The sequence below is a fragment of the Balaenoptera physalus genome (assembly GCF_965194825.1).
Source record: "Balaenoptera physalus genome assembly, chromosome: 9".
Classification (NCBI taxonomy): Eukaryota; Metazoa; Chordata; class Mammalia; order Artiodactyla; family Balaenopteridae; genus Balaenoptera; species Balaenoptera physalus.
This window is the reverse complement of record NC_138888.1, coordinates 1,618,867-1,631,106: the sequence shown is the minus strand read 5'-3', so window position 1 is coordinate 1,631,106 and position 12,240 is coordinate 1,618,867. Positions and strand designations below refer to the sequence as shown.

Below are 12,240 nucleotides of genomic sequence, written 5' to 3'. Positions count from 1 at the left end.
CTAGAGAAAGCCCTAGCACAGAAACGAAGACCCAACATAGCAATCAATCAATCAATAAATCTTTAAAAAAAAAAAAAAGAAAAGTTCCTAGCAACTGTGCATTTAGCCCCAGGGTGGGGCTGAGGCAGTCCAGAGCCCCACGAGGGCTCCTGGGGAAGACGTTCCCCACCTCCCCCATGCCTTCTTTCTACCTCCAGGCCCACAGAAGTAGCTTTGAATAATTCAGGAAAAAGCTGCTTTATGAACTGAAGATGTTGCTCTCCGCAAGCAGTTTCCCTGAAAATCCTACCTTCCTGAAAAGTTGAGGGAAATTTCCTTTGAAAAATAAACACCATAAAAGGGTTTCTTTTCAAAAGCACTTTTATGCTCAATTCAGGAGTGTTGGGAAGAGTGTGGAGGGTACTCATGTGAAATGCATTTTCCCACCTCGGGTGAGAGAGCGTCCACATGATGGGGAAGGATTAGGGTTTGCTGAGCACCTACTACATTCCTGAGGGCAGAGAGACTAAAAGGGAAAGACTTACTTGCAAAGACAAAGGCATAATCGGCTGTTTATTCACGTTGAGGGTTTGACCTGGATTCATATTCCAGCCCAGTTTCCAGAGCACAGTCCTGCCACCATTTCTTAAAGGGAACGCTTTTGGGGAGAAGCTGTTCAACAGGCTGGGGTACACCGAGCGCCCAGCCCAAGTGCAACAGGACGGAGGGAAGCAAGCACGGGGCTCACGGCACAGGCGGCTGGGAGGCCGGCGCCCCGACAAATCTGCAATCCCAGAGTTCTGGGTGAAGGTCTCCACTGGGGCCAAGGTGGGGTGACGTGCCCAGAGTCACAGCCTAACCTGTGGGGCGATGCACCCAGGGACAGGCCCATCGTCTCCCCTGAGGGGACTCCTTTTGAAGGGCAGCTTCAGGGATTAAGCAAAGTGTCCAGATGACACAGACATGCACATCTAACACCGTGCGAGGCTGGACCTGTCGTCAGCCACGAAAGGTCCCTTTGTGTCTGTGGCTCCCGGGCCTGGACGGGCCCTGCTATCGCCCAGCGGCCTCACACCATGGTCATGACCTTCAGGGCGGCCGGCTGGAACCTGCGGATCTTCTTCTTCAGGGCCTTGGAGGCCTTGACGCGGCACAGCCTGGGCACCGGCGGCAGAGGGGGCCTGGAGCTGGCCGGGGCCCGCTGGCTGGAGCTCCCGCCACCCTGGCCGCCGCCCTCCGAGGTGCTGCCACTGGACTCCCCGTCCCCGAAGCGGTTGGCCGTGTGGTCACTGGCCTCGTCCCCGCTGCTCTCCGCGACGGTGGAGCGCAAGAGGGACACGCGCTCGGCCGAGCGCTCGGAGCCGTCCGACCCGCTCCTGGCTCGGGCGTCCTGGCGGGGCAGCCTGGGCCTGGGTCTGGCGCACACGGGCCGCGGGCCGCCCCCTCTCCGGGCCGCAGGCCTATGGGGCCCCAGGCTGGGGTCCGGGCGGGCCCGGGCTGAGATCTCTACGGAGGACTGCCACCTGCGCTGCTTCCTCTGGGCCTCCCCCCCGGTCGCCACCAGCGGGGCTGCTTCCAAGGGGAACAGGGCCTGAGCTGACCCCTGGTGACCCTCTCGGCGGGCCACCAGCAGGGGGACGAAGAGGGACACGGGGTAGAGGCTGGACTCAGAGCAGGACCGGCCGGGCGCCTCCCTGGCCAGGGCGGGCCTCCTGAGACCACCTCCCGACTCAGGGGGCGGCTGGGGGCCCCCGAGGGTGCCCCACTGAAGCTGCGGCCCCCCAAACCTCAGCGACTTGTCGCTGGCCCCCCTCTTGATCTTCACAGGCTTGGCCTTGGGGGGCCCCCCGGGGGAAGCTCCTCTGGCAGCAAAGTGCGGGTGGACACAGTGTCCGGGGGCCCGAGGGGGGCCCTCCGCCCCCGCCCCCCCGCCCGGCGACCTGCCTCTGCCCATCCAGCCGTCGAGAGCTGGCTGCTGAGCCAGCGAGCAGGGAGCGGGGGCCTGGCCACAGCCCAGCCAGGGGGAGCCTGGACGGGCCTCCCGGTGCACGCGGCGGCGCGAGGGTCTGGGGCCCTCCTCTGGCCGGCCGCTGGCGTGCAGGGTGCGCACAAGGGGCACAGGCCCCGGCTGCTCGAGGCTGTGCCCACGGGCGGCCCCGCTCTGGGCCTCCCCTCCCACCTCCGCTCTCCCCCGGGCGCAGACCGGCTTCTCTGGGCCACCTTCACTGTCTGCCCTCCGGCCCCCGAGCCCCTGCGGGGATAGGGACGCCTCCCGTCCTGGGGGTCCGCGCTCACCCACACTGCCCTTCACGGGGGGCCCTCGGCCCTGCAGTCTCAGCAGCCTCTCTATGTAGGCTCTGGCCGGGCCAGCCTCGAGGACCAGTCCAGTCCGAATGGAGCTCGGACCTGTGGCGCCAGGGAGGGGCTGACTGGGGGGCGAGTGGCCATCGCTCGGCGGTGTCTCCTTGGTCAGAGTGAAGAGGGGGCTCTGCAAAGCCACGGCGTGCAGGGGGCTGGGGTACGGGTACACCTCCCTGCCCCCCTTGGACACCAGGTCACACTGGTACTTGGGGTCCATGCCGCGGCAGAGGAAGGAAGTGGCCTTGGGGTGTGCCCTGGCTTTCTGGAGCCCCACTTCAGCCGGCAGGACTCTTTCAAGGTCACCTGGGGAGGAGCAAAAGAACAAAACAAATAAGGGAAGAAGCAAGCACAACCCTGGGGCACGAGGCCCTCCCCCCGGGCAGGACGAGGCCCCGGCCTTGCACGTTCCACGCCTGGGCACGCTGGTGTCCTCTGTACACGTCCCATCACCCGGGTCCCAGCACGCTCCTTCCAGCCACAGCCTAGAAGGTGAGTCCTAGACCCTAACGTTCAGTTCCTGCCCCTGTTCACCGAAGGTGCGGAGGACGCCCAGGGAGATGGGGCGCCGGTGACCACACGGCCATCGGGACGAGGTCTCGGAACAGACCTTCCCTGAGGCGTTCACAGATGTGAAAGAAAGAAAACCCATGCATCCTACCGGCCCAGGTCTAGCATAAGGCATAAGATGCATCTTTTCCTTTTAGGACAGTCTGAAGAAAAAGAAAGGCTCTTCCCTGGCCGCTGGGGGGAACCGCACGTGAACTGAACGCTCTCAACGTCCGCCTGCAGCGCTGCTCCCACCCTAGTCCCCGGCGGCAAGGGTGTGAACGGATGTTCATTTTAAATAAGACGAGAAGCCTTTTATTGCAACAGCCCTGCTGCAAGGAACACGGGTGGGCGTTTGATGCCTACCTCCATCCAAAACCCAAAAAAGCCCACAGAAAATATGGGGCTCGGGAACCGCCCCCCCTCCTTGTATGGGGCTCGGGAACCGCCACCCCTCCTTGTATGGGGCTCGGGAACCGCCCCCCTCCTTGTATGGGGCTCGGGGACCGCCCCCCCTCCTTGTATGGGGCTCGGGGACCACCCCCCCCTCCTTGTATGGGGCTCGGGAACCGTCCCCCCCTTGTATGGGGCTCGGGAACCGCCCCACCTGGGATGGGGCTCGGCACCGCCCCCGCCCCCGGCTCCCCTTACCTGTGGACACCGGGCGGGGCCGCGACTCGCCTTGCAGCAGCTGGCCGGCGCCCCCCTCACTGGCCTGGGGCTCCCACGCAGGCAGGGGGACCCCACACACGGTGGTCTCATCAGCTGACCGGGGCCGGCAGTCCCCCGCGCCGGGCCTGGCCGTCGGGGTGGCCGGCAGCACGGCGCCCGGACAGGAGGACACGCAGTCACTGCACACGGACGTGCGGGAGGCGGACGGGGAGCAGGAGCCGCCGTCGCTCAGCTCGTAGAAGCCTGCGCAGGGGCACAGGGGCCGTCGGTGCGGTCTGGGGAGCCCTGCGCCGAGGCGCTGGGGGGTCTCAGGGAGGCGGGCCTGGGGGCGGGGGCGTGCCCGGGGCCGGAATGCCGGGGACGCCTCCCCACGACTGTCTCCTGTTGCCCACCACCTGCTCGTCCCTCCCCTGGGCGAGTGGCTCACGTCCCCCCGTGTGACCACCGGCTTCCGGCCCCGGAAGAGGGAGCCTGGTACCCTCCCCCGCCCCTCCTCGTGCCCGCCAAGCTCGGCTGAGGCAGCCACCGGAGAAGGGGCAGCGTCTGGGGAGGTCCCCCGCCCGGCCCTGCTGCATGATCGACAACCCAGGCCGTGACAGGATTTTGCAAACCGAGAAAAAGAGAAAGACACGGCAGAGAACACCGTACTTGGGAAGACGCTGGTCTCCTGTGTTTACCGTCTGAGCCTGGGATCTGGAGAGAAAGCCCATGTGCCCAGGACCATGAAGGTCAGAATGACCCTAACCATCGCTACGTGACCTTGAGAGGAGGGCGCACAGGGCCGCAGGGGAGGAAACTGTACTGATTTTAGACTGTAGACTTAAAAAAATACTTTTGTCGTCACATAAAAGTTATTATTTACAACCTCCATGTTAATTCAACATAAACAGAACCCAGAATGTGTCTCAGTCCGGAGACAGGTGAGAAACTCATGGGGTTTTTTCCATCAAAAGCAATATTTTTCCAATTAAACAATGAGTAGGTACACACCCACTCTCTCCCTCTCTCTCCCCGTTTTCCCAAGCGCATTTAAATAAAAGTATTAAAAGTATTTCATCTCCAGTATTCTCCAGTAACGTGCTCTTTCGGGCTTGCATACAGCTCCTGACCCTCTGGTGGCCTGAGCACAGAGGCGGGTTCACCACGCCAGCCCTGCCGGGCAGTGCCGCTCCCTGGGGTGAGGGACAGATGGTCCAGGGCCCGAGTGGGCGCCGTACCCGAGCTGGGCCTGCTGTCGCTGTCCGGGGCCTCGCTGGAGGTTCTGCGCACGTCCAGCTGCAGCTCGCTGATCTGCTGGCCCAGCTGGTCCAAGTGGGTTTTCAGGCCGACGTCCTGAAGTCTTAAACAGTTCTAAGAAGGAAAAGAGGGAGACATAAAACTGCTCTGTGTACAGAAATGGAAACTGGAGGCTCCACGTGAAGCCACATCACACACACAGCTTAACTCCCCAAACCCACAGACCAGCTCCCACCTGACAGCTCCCCCTTCCTCACCCCGAACACCATCTCTAGGACCCCTCCCGCCTCCAGCATCTCTTCCCAAGTGCAGACTTTTCTTTGCCAGCAATTTTCAATTAGACATTTCTTTATAAGAATATGCAGTAATACAGCTTATGAGAGCGGAATGAGGACCAAAAACAGCACAAGGACACCCCCGCTGGCAGGAGCCACCGATAATACTTTCAATGTCTTTTTCCGTCTACGTAAGAATCTACTTTCCCAGGCTCGCGCCTCGTGGACCTTGCGTTTGGTGCCTGTATCACCACGTTCCTTCACCGAAGCACGTCCACGGCACCTGGGGAGGGCTGAGCTTTCTGCTTTTCAGGGGGACAGGAGAGTCCCCGGGAGAGAAAAAGGCCCTGCCTCTGCAGAGTCTTAGCTCCCATATCACAGGTGGCATTTTGAACGGTTACGGTTTTGTGGGGCTTTCAGGGAAGAGGGAGGGACGCTGCAGGAGGAAAGAGCCCAGCGCCTGGGATCAGCGCAGCCTGAACACCTGCCCCAGGAGGCAGGATCTTTCTGGTCTCAGGGTCCACATCTCAACTCTGTCCTCCGAGGCTCTAGCTTCTCTGGGCCTCAGCTTCCCTGGCTGTAAAACGGGTTACTGTGAGTGTCAACCACACATATCTGTGTGTATATCATGTAATATACATATAGCACATGCACGTGGTTAACGCTCACAATGTACATTCACACACATACACACACGTGAATCATATGTCTGTGAAACGACACTGTTTCATAAATGCTGACTTCCCTCCTTCAGTGATAAAACTTCACCTTGTTTTCGAGGTCCACTACCTAAATTTCTTCTTTTGATTAGCAATTAAGTTTAAGGCAAATAATTAATGAATGGGATTATGCCGGTCGCCCTGTTTGAGAAAATGATCAACTGTGTTTCAAATTCTTATATAGGAAATCAGGAATTACTTCAGTAGCTTCAATAATCTGAGAAGTCAGTCCAAGAGGGAAGCAGGTGGCGGTAATTTCTGATTCTTATGGGAGAACTACGTTGGCACAGACTGTTCCCATACCACCAGGGGCAGGGGCCGAGGGCCCAGCACCTGGTGAGTGGCAGACCACCACGCCCAAATCCACTTTCCTCAGGACCCAGTGCAGGGGTCTCAGAACAACCTCCAAGTTTTGTAGCAAGAGAGTCTCCCAGCCTCATGTAATAGTATCTGTAAACATAACACTGCAAAAAAACAGAATTTAATCAAAACGTACACACCCAGGACCACCCAGAGTAGCCTGAACATCCTGGCACGTTTTCACAAAGGGAAACGCTCCCCAGGTGGACGGCACTACCTGACAGCCAGAGCGGCGGGGGCAGCAAAGGTGGGCTCCCGGCCCATCACTATCCAAGTAAAAAACACTTAGACAAACGAAGGGAATTTTTACTGCAAATGACTTTTCTTCTAATGTCGTAAAATGAGACCACGGTACTGGCAGAGAGTTCAGTTCCTCTGTTCGACCACACTTCGACGTTTAAAAACATGGAGTTGACCCCTTCTCTTCCAAATCACGATGTCCTCTTTCTTCTGAAGGGGGAACCTCTCTGGATTCCATAGTTGGCTTCTCTCCTCCCTCTCCAATCCCCCTCCCCCCGAAAAAGTGACCCTGGCGTGTTTGTGCTGGAATAATTGCTTTGTGATTAATCTTTGCCCAGCCCGGCCTGCAGCCGGTGGCTTCTGATCAGTGTCGAGGGGCACAGCCACGCAGGCCCCCGGGTGCCCTCCGATGATTACTGCGTCCCCGGGACCCCGCTGCATGGCGCCAGGGCTTTGTCACCCAGGATTGGCACTGCCCTCCGTAACCCTTTCCCCGGCCCTCGCTGGGGGTTTTTATGTCTCTGCTTTTCATTAACTCCTCGGTCTGTAACTCTGTGCTAAGTCAAAGGTTCCTTATGGCACCAGGACCGGGCATAACCCACTGCGGAGCCAGGCACGCAGCGTCGACTTCCATGTATTTCTGCAGGGAAGATGTGTTACAGAGACGTCAGCGCCGAGTAAACGTGACTGCTGTGTCACACGGGTTCCCTCCAGAGCAGCGAGCCAGTCTGTGCGGCCACCTGCCCTCCCTACTCACCGCAGGCCTTCAGGCTCGGGGGCAGGGCAGCGCATCCTGTCTGAATCCCCTGAACCGGGGCGAGGGGCAGGGGGTGCGGTGTAAGGGAGAGCACAGCCCGGTTCCCAGGAGCTGGGAGCCCCGGGGCATCCGTGCAGACCCCAGGGCTCCCTGCCAGACCCGCTAACTCAGACTCTAGGGCACGCCTGGGAATCTGCATTTTGACAAGCTTCCCTGGGACCAATTTTTTATGACCACAAAAGTTTGAGAACTTCTACCCAGGGAATGCCATTCAAAACAAATATCTGGCTTAGCCCTTTCTTCGAGATGTTGACTTTACATGCCATAAAAGACTGATCCGATTTCCACTTGCTTTGCCCTTTTGCTCCCCATCTACGATTCGGCTTTCCAGCCTTCTCAAACCTTTACGGCAGATTCAGAGGACAAAAATGAAAAACGTCCCAAAGTTCAGGATGCAGAGATGGCATCTAAAACACCTCCGTTCTTTCCTTGAAAGCTGAGAACAGGCACAGGAAGCATTTTCCGCATGAGTTCCGTGGCACTGCAAGTGCCCTGTGGGTGGGTAAATGTTACTACCTAGCTTGAAAAGAGGCCCTTCAAAGGGCCAGGGTCACAGATCAGCCTCAGGATAACAAGCGCTCGTGCCGCAGAAGGAAGCCTCGCCCAGCCCCGTGGACGCCTCCCCCTCCTCTGTGACCCTGAGCGAGTTCGTTCCCCTGAGAGGTCACGGAGCAAGCATGGTCGGTCCAAGGAAAATACCAGACGTCGCGATTACAGCTGCAGAGTCAGACCCTCAGCTCCTGCCGTGCTTACTGCCGGCACCTGCCAGGGAGGAGGATCTGCTGCCACTCAGGGTCCGGGCAAGTCGTGACCAGCGAAAACAACCACCAGGAAATTCTCCAGCACCAGTTTCCCTGCAGGTCCCCAGAGCCTTTCCTCACATCCCACCTGGGGTGCCCGCTGGCGCCCCCTGGTGGGAGATGGAGCTTCCAGGCTCCTCCGGGGAATCCAAACCTTTCCACGTCAGTGTTGCTGGGAATGTAAGTAACCCTTATAAAAATGGGAATGGCAGCCTCTTCTCGGGGAATGACAATCTCCCTGGAAGGCACAGACAGGTGAGCACAGGACCGGCCAAACAGTAAGGGCTGCTTTGGTCAGAGGTCATGGGGGTTTCATTAGCTTAGAAATCTAGAACGTGGAGATAGTAAATACTGAAATCATCTTCCGCTTTGTTACAGCAGTAAAACTTGCTCATTTATTTATGCAACAAATACTAAGTACCTACTGTGCGCTTCCTGTTGTGACTTTAGACGCAGCAGTTAAAAAGGCGTAGCTCGTTCGTTCTGATAAGTGTTAATGTGATGACTTCTCCTAATTGCAGTTTAAACCACCCCAAGATGCTCAAGCTCATTCTCACTTGGGAACGTCTGTGGGACAAAGCTGCTGAGGGTCAGATAAAAGTTCTTCCTGTCTTCACACCTGAACGGTGACCCATGCCCCGGTTAACCCCAGGGTGTGGGTAGGAGGGGCCTCGATTAGCCGGGAGTTACTGAAGTGTGAGACTGGGGCTGGAGATGAAGGCCTTTTGATTGTAGCCTGCATCATAGAACTAGGATCACTCCTAATTTTTTCTCTGTAAGAAAAATGTGAATGTGTTAATCGCTGGGCTGATGTCACACACATTCAATTATTCTTCTCTTTTGATCACATAATCTGTGCCAAGAACAAAGTTTCAAGACAAAGGGTGCGTGTTCCTTCTGGTCCCCACATTAAAAAATAAATAAATAAAACAAAAAAAAACCCTGTTTGATCTTCTCTCCCAAAAGGCTACCCGTAATTAGAGGCTGAGTACTCACAAGTCTGATTTGTATATTACTTAAGCCAAGTTAATCATCAACTGGGTTCCAGCTCCCTGGACAGAACAATTCACAGCAGCGTCGCAAAGCTCCTTCCTGCCACACGCACGTCATGCATCTTTGCAGGCTCTGTGTGCCTCTCCGAGCTCCAGTGAAAGGTAGGATGTGTCTGGGTGTACGCACGCACACACACACCCACACACACATAGGTAAGCCAAACCTGCAGCTATGACTGGATAAGATGGGGGGTGAGAAGCCTAAGAAAGTTCCACTCGGTAACTAGCTCCTTCCTTTGCATAGCAGCCGGGGAATCACAGGAGGAGAGGCTGCACAGTTAGGGGCCCCCCCTTGCCATGTGCGAAGATAGCAGGAGTCCTGGGACACATCTTAAGACGCTGAGCTTCCCGATTCTCTAATCCAGAAGCAGCTAACAAATCACTGACATGACTGCGCTAAGCTGATAGCCAAGTAGCAGCTTCATCCACGCTACTTTGTAAAGACAGCAACCTTTAAACAGGGCAGATTTAATTTCTCACTTAAAAGACATTCCACTTGGAGTACTACAGTCAGCTCCACCAAATAGACATCTTTCTATACAGCCTTCTAATTTTTCCTTTAAAAAATACTGCAACCCTGCAAAAACTCTTGAGTTTTTTCCAATACATGAGATGAAACCATACAGAGGATAAATAACCGAGGCAATCACCTGAGGAGTGTCTTCAGTGGTACGAAAGGGACCCGCGTTTGGAGGAGCCCTAGCAGGGGGGAGAAGGCCGGTGGGAAAGCAGGCCCAGGAGGCCCAGTGGGGTTCCACCGCCTCTGCATTCAGAGGACACACCTCTTTTCATAGGTGTGGTTACATTTTAAAGTTGGAGAGGCCCTCATCGGATACACGCTCTCCCCAACATCTCATTACAGTGACACGACCCCAGAGCTCAACCTGAACACATCACTGGGGACAATTCGGGGGACACTTGGCACGCTGGCACTGCTGTCCCCAGACCCACGCAGCAGGGAGAGGCTGGCACCGAGGGTAGGACACCAGGATCCCAAGTAGCCCCCAGCAAGGGAAACCGATTTAATGCGTTCTTATCAGCAAAACTCCAACCAACAGGAATACATCCTAAAGTCTGGCTGCGCCGGGAAGTAGGCAGAGCCGGGCGCAGCCCCGATGCGCGGCTCGGCGCGGGCGGCCCGGCCGGGCTGCTTTCAGGGCCCGGATGCCTAGCCTCGAGCCTCGGGCCTCCGCGTCCCTCTCATTCGGGACCGAGCTGCGTCCTTTGAAATCGCCGAGGGTGCCCCCCGATGGTCGGGCGGCCAGTCCGCCTCCTGCCTGCCGGGTGGACCGGGTCCCCGCGGCCCCCGCGCGCCCGGAGCAGCCCCGCGACCCCCGCACGCGCTCCTTACCAGCTGCTCCTGCAGCGCCGCCAGCGCCGCCTCCAGCCGCAGCTCGTGGGCGCGGGGGCCGCGGGGGGCGGCGGGCCCGGGCGGGGGCTGCACGGCCAGGGCGCCCCACACGCGCTCCTGCTGCCTGGCGCGGAGCCCCTGCAGCTCGTGCAGCCCCGCGAGGGCCGCGCGCAGCCTGGCGCCCACCCTGCGGCGGTCCCAGCCCGCGGGCCCCGGCGGGCCGCCCGGCGCCCACATCCCGCGCTCCACCCGCGCGGCTGCCCGGAGCCTCCCCGGCCTCCGAGCGGCGCCCGGCGGTGCGCGCGGCCTCCGCGCCGCCTCTCCCCGCCCCCGGCCCGCGGGTCGCCGAGGCGGGGTGGGACCTATCGGTGGCCGCGGAGGCGGTGTCTGCACACGCCCCGGGGTCACAGCGGCCGCCCCCGGGCCCGCCCCGTCGGCGGAGCCCCACGCCCTTGGGGACCCGGGCCGCGCGCTCCAGGGCGCCCGGAAGGCGCGCGGTGACCCTCGGAGGGGACTGGAGGGAAGGAGGAGCCGGATGGGCGCGGGTGAAGGGGCGAAAGTGGACCAAACACGGAGAAAGGTCTTGTTCAGGTTAAAAGCAATGTTTTTAAGGTAAATTATTGGATAGTTCCCCATTGTAAGGACTGTGTTACCTTTATAAACTCACTAGCACTTTGAAAAAACTCGACTTTTCCTGGAAACCTCAGCTTGTCTTTTTTTTTTTTTTTAATTTAATAATAGTAGCTTTACTGAGATATAATTCACATACCATTTGATTCCCGTATTTAACACATACAATCCAATGGTCCCTTAGTATTGTATATTCACCAAGTTGTGCAACTATCACCACAATCAATTTTATAACATTTTTGCCACCCCCCAAAGAAGCTCCGTGCCCCTTAGCGGTCACCCTCCATTTCCCCGCTGCACCCAACACTAAGCTGCCTGCTTGGGAGGTTTTATATAAATAGAATCACACAATAGGTGGCCTTTTAGGACTGGCTTCTTTTACTGAGCATATTTTCAAGGTTCATCCACGTTGTAGCAAGTATCAGTACTTCACTCCTTTTTATTGGTAAATAATGTTCCGTTGTATGGCGGGACCATTTTTTCTTTATCTGTTTATTCCTTACCGGGTTGTTTCCACTTTCTGACTCTTATGAATAGTGCTGCTGCTATGGCTGTTCATGTACAAGTTTTTGTGTAGAAATATGTTTTCATTTCTCTTGGGCGTTTACCTAAGAGTGGAATTGCTGGCTCATAGGTAACTTCTGTGTTTAATCTTTTGAGGAACGGCCAGACCGCTTCCCAAAGTGGCTGCACCGTTTTACGTTCCCACCAGCATTGCATGAAGGCTGCAAATGCTCCACACCCTCACCAGCATTCGTCTTTTTGGTCTTAGCCATTCCGGTATGTAGGAAGTGGTATCCCATTGTGATTTTCATTTCCATTTCCCTGATGGCAAGTGATGCTGGTATCTTTCCATGCACTTATTGGCTATTTGTGTGTCGTCTTTAGAGAAATGTCTGTTCAGATCGTTTGCCTATTTATTAAAACTGGGTTGTCTTTTTATTATTGAGATGTAAATATTCTTTATGTATTCTAGATACAATTCCATGATCAGGTATGTGATTTGCGAATATTTTGTTCACTCTGTGGGATATCCTTTCACTTTCTTGATAATGTACTTTGCAGCAAAAAGTTTTTAATTTTGATTAAGTCCAATTTATCTATTTTTCTTTTGTTGCCTGTACTTTTGGTGTCATACCTAAGAAACCATTGCCTAATCCAAGGTCAAAGATTACTTCTGTGCTTTTTTCTAAGATTTAAAA

The 12,240-nt window shown here is 56.7% G+C and overlaps 1 protein-coding gene across 1 annotated transcript; it reads right to left on the bottom strand.

Annotated features, from left to right (window-relative positions):
• Positions 1 to 535: 535 nt before the first annotated feature.
• On the bottom strand, positions 536 to 11,912 carry DACT2 (dishevelled binding antagonist of beta catenin 2). Its single transcript, XM_082475807.1, has 4 exons — positions 10,409 to 11,912; positions 4,776 to 4,908; positions 3,538 to 3,801; positions 536 to 2,643 (listed from the first exon to the last, which is right to left on the bottom strand). Exons 1-4 carry the CDS (start codon positions 11,042 to 11,044, stop codon positions 1,049 to 1,051), a joined length of 2,628 nt encoding a protein of 875 aa, XP_082331933.1. The 5' UTR covers positions 11,045 to 11,912; the 3' UTR covers positions 536 to 1,048.
• Between the last annotated feature and the right edge of the window lie 328 nt (positions 11,913 to 12,240).

Bases quoted from the DNA above. Each gene is read 5' to 3' on its own strand.
- DACT2 (XM_082475807.1), bottom strand. From the start codon at position 11,044: ATGGGGAACTATCCAATAATTTACCTTAAAAACATTGCTTTTAACCTG. The intron at 4,909-10,408 runs GTAAGGAGCGCG...TTTCCTTCTTAG, and splicing joins CGGCGCTGCAGGAGCAGCTG to AACTGTTTAAGACTTCAGGA. The intron at 2,644-3,537 runs GTAAGGGGAGCC...GCTCCTCCCCAG, and splicing joins GCCCCGCCCGGTGTCCACAG to GTGACCTTGAAAGAGTCCTG.